The sequence below is a fragment of the Salarias fasciatus genome, chromosome 7 (genome assembly GCF_902148845.1).
Source record: "Salarias fasciatus chromosome 7, fSalaFa1.1, whole genome shotgun sequence".
Taxonomy (NCBI): Eukaryota; Metazoa; Chordata; class Actinopteri; order Blenniiformes; family Blenniidae; genus Salarias; species Salarias fasciatus.
In genome coordinates this window covers 21,824,343-21,838,709 of record NC_043751.1, presented here as the reverse complement: position 1 = coordinate 21,838,709, position 14,367 = coordinate 21,824,343, and the positions used below count along the sequence as shown (strand labels likewise).

At 40.3% G+C, this 14,367-nt stretch overlaps 1 protein-coding gene across 1 annotated transcript; it reads left to right on the top strand.

The window, feature by feature from the left end:
• The first annotated feature begins 4,938 nt into the window (after positions 1–4,938).
• On the top strand, positions 4,939–12,911 carry LOC115391284 (very long-chain acyl-CoA synthetase-like). Its single transcript, XM_030095410.1, has 10 exons — positions 4,939–5,454; positions 7,515–7,724; positions 8,215–8,373; positions 8,678–8,802; positions 8,885–9,079; positions 11,157–11,247; positions 11,418–11,616; positions 11,719–11,816; positions 11,902–12,032; positions 12,496–12,911. The coding sequence occupies exons 1-10, from the start codon at positions 4,977–4,979 to the stop codon at positions 12,670–12,672; spliced, it is 1,863 nt and encodes a 620-aa protein (XP_029951270.1). The 5' UTR covers positions 4,939–4,976; the 3' UTR covers positions 12,673–12,911.
• Positions 12,912–14,367: the final 1,456 nt, after the last annotated feature.

Here is a 14,367-nt window from a genome sequence, read left to right as displayed (position 1 = left end):
CCTTCTGCCTCCTAGAGTCGCGTGTGTGTGTGTGTGCGCGCGCGCGTCACAGCGGGATGGTGTGAACGTTCGGAGCGCGCGTGAGCATGCAGCTTCCTCGTGACGTCAGTACATTCCAAACCCGCTCGCGAGCAGCGGCCGCGAGCCCAGCTCTGTCTTACGTAGTGGCGGGAAAAAAAAAATAACTGAATGAAATTATATAACTGAATAATGTGTTGTTGTTTTTTTTGGAGCTACAATGAGCCACAATGCAGCGTATCATGAGACTTTAACCACAACACATACAGGCCCCTCACACTGTGCCAAAAAGAAAGAAAGAAAGAAAAATGGTAAATTGTTTCCAGAGAATTTGAATGAAGTGAGTTGGACTTGATTACATCTTGCAAGGGACGGAGCATGATCCATAGCTGCACAGTGTCACGTTGTGTCTCTGCCCATTACATTTTGTGTATTTGTAGTCATTCTTGCCCCACAGTATCTTGTTTTTTTTTTAGCATATAAGGTGCCTTTGTGATATTTGTGTGTTCCTTCGCAGTCTTGTCCATCTCTGTGAGTAGTAATCTGATATTTCTTCACTACAGCGGCTTGTGTCCTCATAAATGTATAATGCTTCTTTTTTCTGCTAGCTTCTCTAGAGTACCATATTATTTCTCTTTGTATGCTCATTGTGCGTTTTTTTTTGTTTTCTTCTCGTTTTCTGGATCGAAATAGTTTGTCTTTTTTTACAGTCCATTTTGTTCTGCTTCTTTGTTATAATGTGCATCTTTTGGGAATTTGATGAGTATTTTCCCTCACACTGTGAATTCTGTTGAATGTTTGAAGTCTCATCGCGTCTCTTTGTCATCATATTGATTTCCACATTAGATCTCTTTGTAGTTTCATAGTGTTTCTTTGTTAATGACTTTGTAATCATTCATTGTATTTTTTCATCGTGATTCATTTTCTTCATATGGTGTCATATTTAATTTGTTCATTGTATGTTTTTGTAATACTCTGGTGCTTTTTGAGGTGATCTGTGTCTACTGCAGGCATTACTTTCTAGTGATATTGAGTAGCTTGGAGGTTGTTTTTATGACCTCTTTGAAATTACACTGTACTCCATTGCCATTAGTATGTATTTTTATTGCAGTTTGTGTCCATCTGTCCATCTGTTTTGTCCATTTAATTTCAATCACACTCTATCCTTTGTAACTCTGTTTTTGTTATTTTGAGACACTTTATGGTCATCTGAGTTCTTTCATCACTTTCACTTGCAATATGTTTTTACACCTGTTTTTCAGGGTCACCTTTAAACTAGTTGTCCTTTCAAGACTTCACGACTTAATTAAATTTCTTGATTTCACCCACAGTGAGTCTGAGGATTTTCAAAAGACTGTTTACCTTCACACTCCTGCTCTGTCCTTTGAATGCATTATATAAGATGATCTTGTTTTCTTTCCTTTTGAGGCTGTCTGAAATGCTGTTTTCTGGCGTCGTGTCGTGAATTTGTCCTTGTGTGTCAGCTCCTTTTCATCAGCTGTGTTGATGCTTCTGCTTTAGGTTTCTTGTATTGTTTCAGTGTGAAGCTGCATCAGTCTGCAGGATGATCTCATCTCATCTCATCCGGCTGCTCTTTGTTTCATCACTCATAAGCAAGAGAGAGAAAGGAGGCCATCTAGTGGTTCGATCTGTCCTTCTCATTTCTCTTTGTTTATCTCTCATCTCCCTCCACTTCTTTTTCTTGCTTTCTTTATCATCCATCCTTCTTTCTCTCCCTATCTAATTTTTCTTTATTCCTCCATCTCTTTATTTCTCTTTCTCAATCTCTCCTTTTTTATTCTCTGTTTTCTTTCTTCCATAATTTTTTCACCTCTTTTTCCTCACATCTCTATCTCCACATTACCTCAGATCGTTCTCTTTTGCAATTCCTTCCTTCATCTCTTATTTTCTCTCTCCCTCTTATTCTTATTCTTTTCTCTTTTTCTTTCCATCTGCCTCCACCTTGTCTCTATCCTTGCTTATATATCTATCTGTTCATTTCTTAACATCTTTCCTTTGTCTCTATCTCCCTCTCCACCCTCACATCACATTGTCTGCTTTTCTTTACCACCACATTACTTTGGTCTCTTTCTTGTTCCTTATTGCCAGAGTTGGGCAAGTTGCTTTAGTTATCGGTGCTTGTTGCTTCTTCAAAAAAGTAGCCGAGTTAGCTGAGTTAAGAAGACATTTTAAAAGTAACAAATTACTAGGCAAAGTAACTATTGCATTACTTAAAACATGTGTTTGAAGTTTGAATATGTCAAAGAAGTTTGATCTCCTCTTATTGCTACTACTACTCCCACTACTACTACTACTACTACTACTACTACTACTACTACTACTACTAATAATAATAATAATAATAATAATATTACATTTAATTTCAAAGCACCTTTCAAGACACTCAAGGTTTCTTTACAAAGACAAAACAGGTAAATAAAGAAACTAAACAGTTAAAAAATTAAAAGATCAAGTGCATCATGGTGAAAAGGTGGACTTAAACAGATGCCTTCTGAGTCTAAATTTGAAGAAGGGCAGAGAGCCTATGTTTAGGATATCTGGTGGGAGTGAATTAATTACAAACAGAAAATGCTACATTAATCTAGATTAATGTAATGTTGCTGTGTGATAATGAGATAGGACACCGATCAAATTTGATTTGTAGCTGTAAATAACATTTTAACATTTGTAAAAGAATAATAAAACAAAATAGATGTATGTCAATAGATGTCTGTACTTCCATTTAAAAGCTGTCTTTGAACGATCAGGGCTCCCTATGGCTGTGCCTCAGTCAGTCGCGTGATGCAGTTTTCATCAATACTGCTCCTTGTCTCTGTGTGATGACATCATTGAAAGCCCTCCTGACTAAGGAATTGGCAACAATGTATCTGTTTTCAATCGCGTCATCATCTAATTTGACCTATATATGCAAATGAGCAACTATGCAAATTAGACGCTGACGTCATTTACAACTTTCTTGAGGAGTTTGCAACAATGTATCCATTCTGAGACATTGTTTTTTTTTTTTTTTTTTACAAAGCACAATAAGTGCATCATATTTAATTTGATTATTAAGCATTTCATGTAAATATTATCACTGTTTTACATGATGCATTTTAATTTGAATAATTATGACATTGTAAAATATATAGCACAATTCACTACTCAATTCAGTTCAGCTTTATTTAGATAGTGTCAAGTACATCCATATAAAAACCCAACAGTTCCACGTGAGCAAGCATAAGTGACTGCCGAAAAGAAAAACACACACTTCATTTTTCCTCTTCATTCCTGTCACTTAGAGATTTTTCTCTTCAATGTCAGTACAGGAACCACATTCAGTGTAACAATAGTGATGTTACAAGTAAAAGTGAAAATAAAATTTGCAATGGCGCCATCTGTTGGTCATCCTTCAACAGAGAGTAATAGCTTCATTCCTGTTTTGTGGCCTGACACTTTATATTTTTATTCACCATATATTAATGTACATTTTTGTTTTTTGTTGCAAGTCCATGACCTCTTTTTACTTCTGTTTTTATTGTTCTTTAATATCTTTGAAGTACATTTTTAAAATGTATTGCCAATTAATGAAGTAGTTATTTTAACTATTTATTTTGTTTTAACTTTGGGAAGACATTTTCTGTAAACAACTTCTTTAACGTTTGTATTTCAAGCATTGACACTTCTTTTTTTAATTGCAGGTTTTCATGTTGTTTTTCTTCTGTATTTATTGGATGTACACTTTATAACGAATTCTTAATTCTTGTTTTTAATAGGGAAATGTGGTCATGAAATACAGCTAATGACCCCATCTGAAAGGCCTTCTCTATGTTCTCAGGGCCTCCATCAGACAGCCAATCTAGAGATTACACTAATTCTTAACTCTAAATGCAAGATATTTGCAAACTCCAGCTTGCATATCTCCTGCATCTATGAGAACAAATAGCTAATCCGTCATCTACATGTTCATCCTGTGCAGGGTCGCGGCGTGCTGGACTCAGTCATGGTAAACTATGTGAAAGGTCAGGTTTCAGCCTGGAGAGGTCATTAGTCCATCACAGGGCAAACACACACACTTCACAACCACACCGGTAGGCTCACCAATAAACCTCACATGCATGTTTTTGGACTTTGGCAGGAAAATGGAGCACACTGGGAGAACATACAAATACCACTCAGAAAGATCCAGCCAGAACTGGAAAATGGGAGCTTCTTGCTGTGAGATGAGAGCACTAAGCACTGCTCCATCGGGGGGCATCGCAATCCAGTTTTAGACATTGTGATATAGATAATAAGCTTTTAACAGTTATGTAATAATTTTAAGTGTGACATTAATGCAACACGACAATTTTGCAGTTTGTTGATATTAAAATATGTCATACCCCTTAAAATGAAGAGGCCTTCATGGATCTTTGGCGCCACCTGTAGGGGGTCGCGCACCTCTGGTTGGGAATCACCGTGTCAGTGTTTGTACTGTTTATAGTCAGATATGCAAACTAGATTACTGTAATGCAGGAGACTAGTGCCGTGAATACAAAAAACATCAACCGGTAATAACATCAAACATAGTTCACACTGCAGGGGTCGTTTATTTGCACAATTTAGAATTTTTTTTAGAAGAATTTCAATTTTCAAGGAAACATATTTTCTTCACAACTGAAAGTAAAATCCGAATCCAAACCATAAGAAAGGGCATTGTGGGAAAAATATGAACATGTGTTACAATTGAAAAATCTGTTTAGAAACACGTAGAAGATGTGAATGAAATCAGTTTATGCGTATTTCTGAGGAAAACAGCCGATCTTTCCGGAAGGAATGAAGGAGGGCTCCGGGAGTCGCACCGAGCGCCGCCCCGGGGTAGGCGGTGAACTTTGTCACAAATTTCACTGAACTGCAATAACACTTTCACCTCTTCAGAATCAGACGGACACCGGTCTGGTGGCAGCTCTTCTGCTAAAATGTTGGTGTTTTTCACGGTGGCAGCCGGACTGGCGCTGATCGTCCTCTTCTTCCTCAGAGAGCGATTCCCGTACTTCTTCCAGGACTGCGCCTACATGCTGCGGAACGTCATACTGGCCGTCAGGATGCTCAAGTGCAGAAAGTCCAAGCCTTTTTACAGCATCGTGGACCGCTTCTTGGATGCGGCGAGCAGACATCCCTCCAAGGTCTTCATTCACTTCGAAGGCCGTGCGTATTCCTATGGAGAAGTGGACAAGCAGAGCAACAAGGTGGCCCGGGCTCTGCAGGCTGAGGTCCGGCTCCAGGAGGGCGACTCGGTGGCTCTGTTTCTGGCCAACGAGCCCAGCTTCGTGTGGACTTGGCTCGGTTTGGCCAAGCTGGGCTGCCCGGTGGCTCTGCTCAACTTCAACATCAGATCCAAGTCCCTGCTGCACTGTTTCTCCTGCTGTGGAGCCAAAGTGCTCCTCACCTGTCCAGGTAAGACACGTGCTCAGAGACGAGGGAAGAAACCACAGCAGTCTCCTGTGTTTGTTTCCTGATCACTTCTTTTTCCATTACAAATACAGTACAGTACAGTATAATATAATATAATCTTATGTCAATAAAATGTGTCGTGGAGATGACGTCACAAATTAAGGAATTTGCAATAATCAATACAAAGCAAACACCATGCAGCAATCAACTCGTGGTTGAGGTAGAGTTCATTTTCACCTTATCTTCTTCGTCCAAATAGCATTTTCACTCTCCATATGGTTACGTTCTGAGATGATCTACAGCTCAGATTAATCATCTTGAAAGATGAAAACAATCACAACAAGTCATGCATGTAGGGGAAATTGTAGTGGGCTCTCATTTCTTTTCTTTTCTTTTCTTTTTTTTTTTTGCAATTCCCCTGTCCTAAAGCAGTACTGTGCTCTGGTGCCAAATTTAAAACTTTGAATTTATTTCATATTGAACATATACCGTAACATTTTCTTTCTTTAGTCTGAAGGACAGTACTCTGTCTTTGCAGAAACTCTTTTAATGAACGAGGGATCTATGCATTCAAATAACTTTTTTTCTTTACAAAATGACAGTTTCAATGGTACACTGGTGGCTGACAGAAGTTCAAAGTCCAAGGTACATTCAAGAGGCTCTGACAGGATGTATTCACTTGTGAGTGGCCCATGTGGCTGCAGACTTCATAAAGTTCTATTTGACTAAATCTAATGTGTGATTTTAAAAATCACTTGCTGGCTACTTTAGTGTTCCACAACAGCACATGGCGTGCTCCTGATGTAAATCATGTAATGGCCAGAGTGTAAACAGAGACTAGTTTTCCAGGAATTTTTCACATGAGGCCTCTCACAGAAAAAAGGCAGCCCCCACGTGGGGCGCCTCTGGACATATTTCAGACATCTCAGCTGTTTTTCACCCACACACACATAAAAAAAAACCCATCTCAGATGGTTTAAAATGAAGATCAGTGCACATCTGTTGAGATAATGTTTCTTCTTTTGTACCATACACTTCTATAAACACTTCACGGTTGTTTTGTGACACTTTAAAGGGTCTCACCCTGCAGCTGCAATGTTTCTGTCAAATGGCTTGTTGAGTATTTTGTAAGTCATGGTCCTGAGGCAGAGACATGTTCAGTGATGGAAGTAATAAATTACAAATACTCACAGAACTGTAATTAAGCTCCATTATGGGAAATTGTATTTCTTTCAAGGTTGTAATTTAACTCATAATCAAGTGAAATTTACATGGTAATCTACTTGAATACTTTAAGAAATCATCATGTGTGAACAACCTGGACAGAGTTTATGAAGGAGATTTTTTTTCTACTCAGGTGAAAGTGAGCAGCTCATGTCAGTGCTGGACTGAACATACAACTTGGTGCTTTGACCTAAAACGATTATAAAATTGTAAAATGATTGCAGATTTGTCATCAATTATTGAGTTATTAACATCTTAAATCTCTGATGAAAAAGCTCAAAGTTTCAGTTTTAGTGCAGGAGGTCTAAAAACTGATGTTTGTTGCAGTGCCTGAAAAGGTCATTATGTGTTTTATGCTTTGTGAATAACTTTATTGTTTTTGCGTCATAAAGATCAAGATAAGAAGTGGTTGTAAGAAGATATGAAAACAATACTATTACAATACTCATCACAAATTTGACCTATCAAAGTCTACCATAAATGTTTGTTCTCTGTTCTGTTGGCTTCAACCAAATATTTCAAGCTGGTGCAGAAAATGTACATTAACAATAATACAAGAGAGAATTTCAGGATTAAAGACTAGATATAATGGTATTTGCTCTACTTATCTGACTGAGTTCATTGAGGTACGTCGTCACTGAATACTTGTTTTCTTTTAGCCTTGTTCTGGCACTCCAGTGTCCCCCACAGAGAAATGCATACATTTCAGCAATGCGTTCCTCCACATGTGCCGCCACCCTGGCGGGTTTTGTAACTTGATCTCGGCCAATGTGCAGAGTTGTGCAACAGAGCACTCTTTAAAGATTGTGCGGCAGTGAAAGGCTTCCCTGTATTTGCAGAGCTGCTGGATGCTGTGGAGGAGATTCTGCCCACGCTGAAGGAGCAGGGTATCAGGGTGTTCATCCTGGCAGACAGCTGCAGCGTGCCTGACATCGTCCCTTTGTCTGTCAAGATCTCCCAGGCCTCTGATGAGCCACTGTCTCCGGCCCTCAGGTCCAACATCCACATCAGGACTACGGCTCTGTACATCTACACATCCGGTACCACAGGTATACCAGAGAACTCCTTCTGCTGTGGAGAATGTAATCAGTGATACAGCTGTAAACAGGCAACATCATGCTTTCATCATGGAGGTTTCTCATCTTATAGAGGCATTGGATGATCACCTCGGCAAATGTGGGGATAATCATTTATAGACAGTCTTGCCACAGATAAATGACATACTGTAATGTCACATGCTACATTGCTGGTTGGTGGAAACATAACACTTCTGGACAGTTTGGTTTAATTTGACATTTTAAAAGACGGGGGCACAAGTAGGCTTGAGGAGATTATGGATAGACTCAAAAGCCCTGCTTTTCTTATTTGATCAATACTGATTTGGGTCCTGAATTTCTCTGCCATTATATTGCATACTGTGTTGACTGTGTTTCCATCCTGGATATTCTGTGAGCACGCTATGGAGAGTCTTGATTCTGTTTCTCTCTTACTGTCCCAAGCAAGATGACATTGTTATCTATTTGTCTTTAAATTTGAAAGGTTTACCGAAAGCTGCTATTGTCACCCATGAGAGGGTATGGGCTGCGTCCTTCTTGCTGTTTGCATGTGGAGCCACAGCAGAGGATATCATCTACGTGAACCTGCCCTTGTACCACAGTGCAGGCTTTCTGATTGGAACAGCTGGAGCCATAGACAGAGGTAATGATCTTTATGACTGAACAAACAAATACATCTGCACACCTGCTTTGGGAGTATCAGAGTTGAAAATCCTTTATTTGTCCCACAGGGATAACTTTCCAACATCACAGCAGCAAAGTAACAGTGTCATGAGAAATACAGAGAGCACAACTATAAATGATACATTTTAAATTTAAGGCTTCAATTTAAAAATATATTTACAAGGGATTGCACTTGAGTGATTATTGCACATGACAGTTTGCTGGCTGTATTTATGTGAGAGTGTTGAATTGCACTTGAGAGTGAGACTGTGCTGTTTTTGCAGGTATGACTGTCATTCTGAGGAGAAAGTTTTCAGCCTCTCAGTTTTGGGATGACTGCAGGAAGTATAATGTGACAGTGATGCAGTACATCGGTGAAACTCTGCGTTACCTCTGCAACACACCCAAAGTACGAACATTTCTGAACAAGCGGTGATGATCAGTGCTTCATGAGTGTGACGTTTTGTAACTGTTGGTTTGACTGTTTGTAGAAAGACAATGAGAAGAACCACAAAGTGAGAATGGCCATCGGCAACGGAGTCCGAAGTGATGTTTGGTCTGAATTTCTGAATCGCTTCGGGGATATAAAAGTCAGAGAGCTTTACGCAGCCACTGAAGGAAACATTGGATTCATCAACTACACGTCCAAGATCGGTGCTGTGGGACGAAGGAACATTCTGCAGCAGGTAGGAAGAAAAGAAGTTTTGAGCATAACAGGTGATGTGTGTTTGTGTAATGAGAGAGGAGCCTGGAGGAGCAGCGTCTAGGAAAATACATCAAAGTCCTCCACTGCAACGACAGCCAGTAAACAAAGATGACAGAAGGATCGCATGACGCCGTTCCTCACCTGACTTAAAACCTTATTGAGAACTTATGGTCTCTTCTTACGCGGTAGATTTACCATAGAAAAACAAAACACTAGAGTTGGTCAGAAATAAAATGAATTAAAAAAAAAAAACCTTCCCCATTAATTATGCACACAGTCTAATTGAACCACATTTGTTCAGATCAAAACCTCTTGGGATCAATTTTGTCTGAATTCAGCAGTGACAGAGAAACATTAAGTTGTAATAACACTGCAGCTCCAGCAACAGCTGAGGATTCTGGGTAAAGAAATTCTCAAGCCTGTCAGAAAATGAGGGAAGATGTTGGAAAGTGTTGTTGATCTTTTTTCCAGCATGTTTTTTGAGTCATTACCATCCAAAATAGGTTGAGGTTAATATTACCAAGTAGTTTATTAATCTACAGATTGTTTATTACTGCGTTTGTTGATAAATTCAAATGGTGCGAAAAAAGATGTACAAATGAAGAGTAACTCACACACAAGGAGTTGTGCTTTTTATTGCGTATGATCAATAAGCAACAGTGAGATGACTGTCAGAGCTTCAGCTCTAAGCAGCCCAGTGTAAACACGAGGAGAATTTTGAGGTATTTCAACTTAGAAATAATTTTCTGAATTCATTCACAAAATTTAATCATGAATGTTTGATCGAGTGCTATATATTGGATGATGGGAAATGGAGAGTAGGAACAGTTTGCACCTAGTTCCACTCCATTGATCGAGCCTTTCTGGTGGGTAAGCTCCAAAATAAATGATAGTAACGTCGCTGTTGGTTTCTTTGTGTGTTTCCTGTCATGTTGATGCTCTCAATAAATTGAATTTTCTCAACGGATAACTTTTCAAGTTCCCAGCTGCAAAATCTCCTCAAGAGAAATCCAGTCCAGTCTCAGCTGCCCTTCGTGTTCAATGTTAATCTGGAATTTTTAGCATGCTGATGCTCAGATGCATAAGCTTCATATTAAACCTGGTGATCTTGGACATTGTCAGCACATCAATGTGTTTATTTTTGTTAACCATTGTTTCCTATGGCCATTTTATATGTCATTCTTTTGACATAATCATCATATTGTCTTTTTCCCCTGGAGCTGCCACCTCATCGTGGTGGGGGCGTTTGAGTGCCTGCATGATCCCAGGAGCTCTGTTGTCGGGGTCTTCCTTGGAGCCAGGCTCAGGGTTGGGGCTTGTATGTGAGCACCTAGTGACCGGGGCTTTGCCCACGGGGCCCAGTCGGGCTTACAGAATGGATGATGTGGGCCCGAACTCTAGTACACTCACCACCCACTGAGGGAACTCTAGGGACCGGAAGCATTGTGGATCGTGTGGCAGTTGACAGCAGGCTGCCTGGCGACCTGATCCCTGGACACAGAGATTGGCCCTTGGGACATCAAGCATCGAGCATTGAGCTCAACCGCCCTCATAAGCCTGAGCTTGTGAGGGAGGTTGAGTGGTACCATCTCTAGAAATAGTAGAAATAGTCGGGCTCACCTCCACACACAGCCAGGACTCTGAAACCCAACCCATAACCCACCCATACCCTAGAGAGGGGCTGGACTCTCCACTTCTCTCCTGTTGCCTGTGGTGAGAACCAGTGACCTGGACTCTATTGATCTACTGGAGGACTTCAATGCCCTTGTGGACAGAGACATTGAGACATGGAGCGGGGTTACTGGGCCTCCCTGATCTGAACCCGAGTGGTATTCTGTTATTGGACCTCTGTACCAGTCACAGATTGCCCATAACTAACCCCATGTCCAGGCACAGGGGTGTCCCTGAGTGCACTTGGCACGAGAACGCAGTTGTGTCATCTGACTTCTGGTTGTAGTCATGATTTTAGAGGCAACAGCTGATTTGGTTAGCTGTTTTAGTCATGTCCTGCAAAACCATGATGAGTTTCTTATTTTTTCATTTTTTGCAATTCTCAGCTCATCTTCCCCCACACATTGATCAAGTTCGATGTTGAGAAGGAGGAACCCGTCAGAAACTCTGATGGTCTGTGCATCAAAGCAGCCAGAGGTGAGACATGAAGAATTCTCCAAACCTTGTTTTTCTTTAGAACACTTTCAAACAAAAAAACTCATTTCAATTGACAAGGATTATGTTCTCTTGTTTGGTCTTATTTTATAGTTACACTGTGTACATTTTGGGTTCAGGGGTTTGATGTTTTTCACACTTTTCTTTATCAGGCGAGACGGGACTTTTAGTTGGGAAGGTAACGCAGAGGTCTCCATTCATTGGTTACGCTGGCAACAAGCAACAGACAGAGAAGAAGCGCCTTCGAGACGTCTTGAAAAAAGGAGATCTGTACTTCAACACGGGCGATCTGCTGCGGTTCGATGAGGAAAACTTTGTGTACTTTCAGGATCGAGTCGGTGACACTTTCAGGTTTGACCACTCAGTTTCTGTTGTACTGTTTTTCAGTTTTCCATTTGTTGCCTCTTGAACCAGTTTCCTCTTGACTTATTCTTGATCATCTGTTGATTTCAGATGGAAAGGAGAAAACGTGGCCACATCCGAGGTTGCAGATATTCTCAGCATGGCTCATTGCGTGTTAGAGGCAAATGTTTACGGTGTCAAAGTTGAAGGTACAAACATTCTGCAGGACTTGAATGTGGGTTGTAGATGTTTCATTTCATCTCATCTTTCTGTGAATTCAACCATCCTGAAAAGGTCATGAGGGACGGATCGGCATGGCAGCCATCACGCTGAAAGAAGGGGAGGACTTTGATTGTTCAGACACTTACAAGCAGGTTTCCAATCACCTCCCAGCTTACGCGAGACCCAGATTCATCAGGATTCAGGTAAGGACAAGGTGTCATCTTCTGTGGATTTACCAGATTACAGATGAGACTTGAGGCCTGGATTATAAAGCAGGATTGTTTCTTAATGAGTTATCTTCAGGTCAAGTAATTAAGTGAAACGGAGTGATCAGAGTGCTGTGTCTTTATATTGCCCAAGGAATAAATATTGTGTAATCTCATGCAGTTACACATTAATGGTTTGGCAGTTTTCTGTCAGCATTCCTTCTTGGCTTTTGCTGCAGACACCTTTTCCCCTTTCATATGAGCGCATCAAGTTTGGAAAAACCTGAGTTAACCTGCTTTATAATCCCGCTTATCAGGATTGTGAATGTCTGGCTAAGTCAATCCAGGTTAATGGAGAGATATCCCGAGTATGTTAATCCTGCTTTGCAGTACAGGCCTTTGGTCATGGAGGCTTCTCTTCTGTGTTGATCTAAATCTTCACCTTCATACTGTGTTGTAGCCGTGCCTGGAGATGACTGGAACATTCAAGATGAAGAAAGTGAAGTTGGTGGAGGAGGGATTCAACCCTGCTCATATAGAGGATCAGTTATACTTCCTGGACACTGATAAAAGGACTTACGTTCCTCTGACTGAGGAGATCTACAGAGCCATCAGTTCCAGGGAGATTAAACTTTAAATCAGGAGCTGCAGGAGTCGCTGTGGGGACCAGTGTGAAGACGAAGCAGCTCATTCGTGGCTCTAAACTCAACTAATCTCAGGGATAGATGCTGAAATGCCATATTTTAAAATATATGTTTTTTAATTAACACAACTACTTCGAACCTCAACTATTTCCAAATGCCAGCAAGATGTGAATTGAAGGTTTGTCTCTCTGCTAACGATTAGAATAATTAATCTTTGGAATAAAAACTTGTGATTAACGTTTTCGCCTGACCCTTTCGTGTTCGGTCAACTGAGAATTCCGAGGATTCATTCAGGCCTGCAGGGACGCGGACAAACGGTAACTTTGGATTTTGACCCACTGAAAGCAAATTGCATCACCACAGAGGGTTTAACTGTACTTTTGCCCTGCAGAGCTTTCATAACAATCAGTTTATCAGCCATGCTTACACAATCATTTCTTAATTTCCTTAATCTTTTTCAAGCTTGCTGTTACCAGGAAGAGGCACACCAGTTCAACAGAAGTGAGCAAGCTTTCTTTTGAATTGGCTCATGATGATAAAATGCTGCTGCTGCAATGATTCTTGCAGATTGTTCTTGGATCGTGGTTCAGTGGAGGGAAACGTCTTTCTACCAAGTTCTTACTGAGATTTGCACCAATTACTGGTTGTAGATATACAGTGACCCAGATAAGGAGCTAGTTTACCTGATATGACCTTGTAAATAAATGCAAGTCAGTGCTGTTGTTTTTTATCCTTAGAGAGGGTCATGAGAATGGAGAAAAAAAACTTGAAGGTGGCTGATGAAAGCACAGACTTCAAAACTGTCTGACTCACATGATGGGACAAAATGAAAATCTGCTTTAATACGACTTAGTCTGACATTGAACTGACCTTGAATTAAGCTCTTTACTGAAGTGTTTTGCTCTTTCTCTCTGCTTGACTTTCTACATTTCAAACACACTTAATATTGCAAAGAGGGTTTTTTTGGTGTCTTTTCATGCAGGGGTTTTTTTTTTTTTTAATTCATAATGAATTGTTAATCACCAGAGTGATTTTTGTTGGTAAGACCCTCCCCCATCTTCTAGACGGAAGGGAGCTGACCCTTCATCTCCAGTCCATTGCAGGACGCACGCACACACACACACACACACACACACACACACACACACACACACACACACACACACACACACACACAAAACCCCAAACAGGACTTTAAGTCAGTGGTAGCTCCTGTTTGCCCAAATAAAAGTGTCCTTAAGCACACTCAAAAGGTCTGATTAAAAAGAAACTGATCTCTGATACAAAGCATCAGAACTGGTTGTATGTAAGGGAATTATTTTTTAGGGAACACAAATTGCAGCTGTAAGCAAACTGCAGTAGGATGTAAGCCTCCATGTGACTTTCAGAATTGCCTTGTTTTTGCACAAGTTTATCCTCAGTTTAAAAAGAAATGCTGACTCTTGGTGAAGATTTGATTGTTTTTGTGCGTCATGCCAGCTCCCTGATCAGGTCATATATTTAAAACTTTAAGCAAAACTATTTGCTCATGCGATCCAAATAAATTCGAAATGTCCTGGATAATGTTCACCTTTTCACATCAACAGGTAAAACATGTTGATCTGACACAACATCGCTCAGAAAGAATTCACAATTCACACAACATGTGCGGACAGATTAAGAATTAAATAAGGCATGTAGATGGGAAT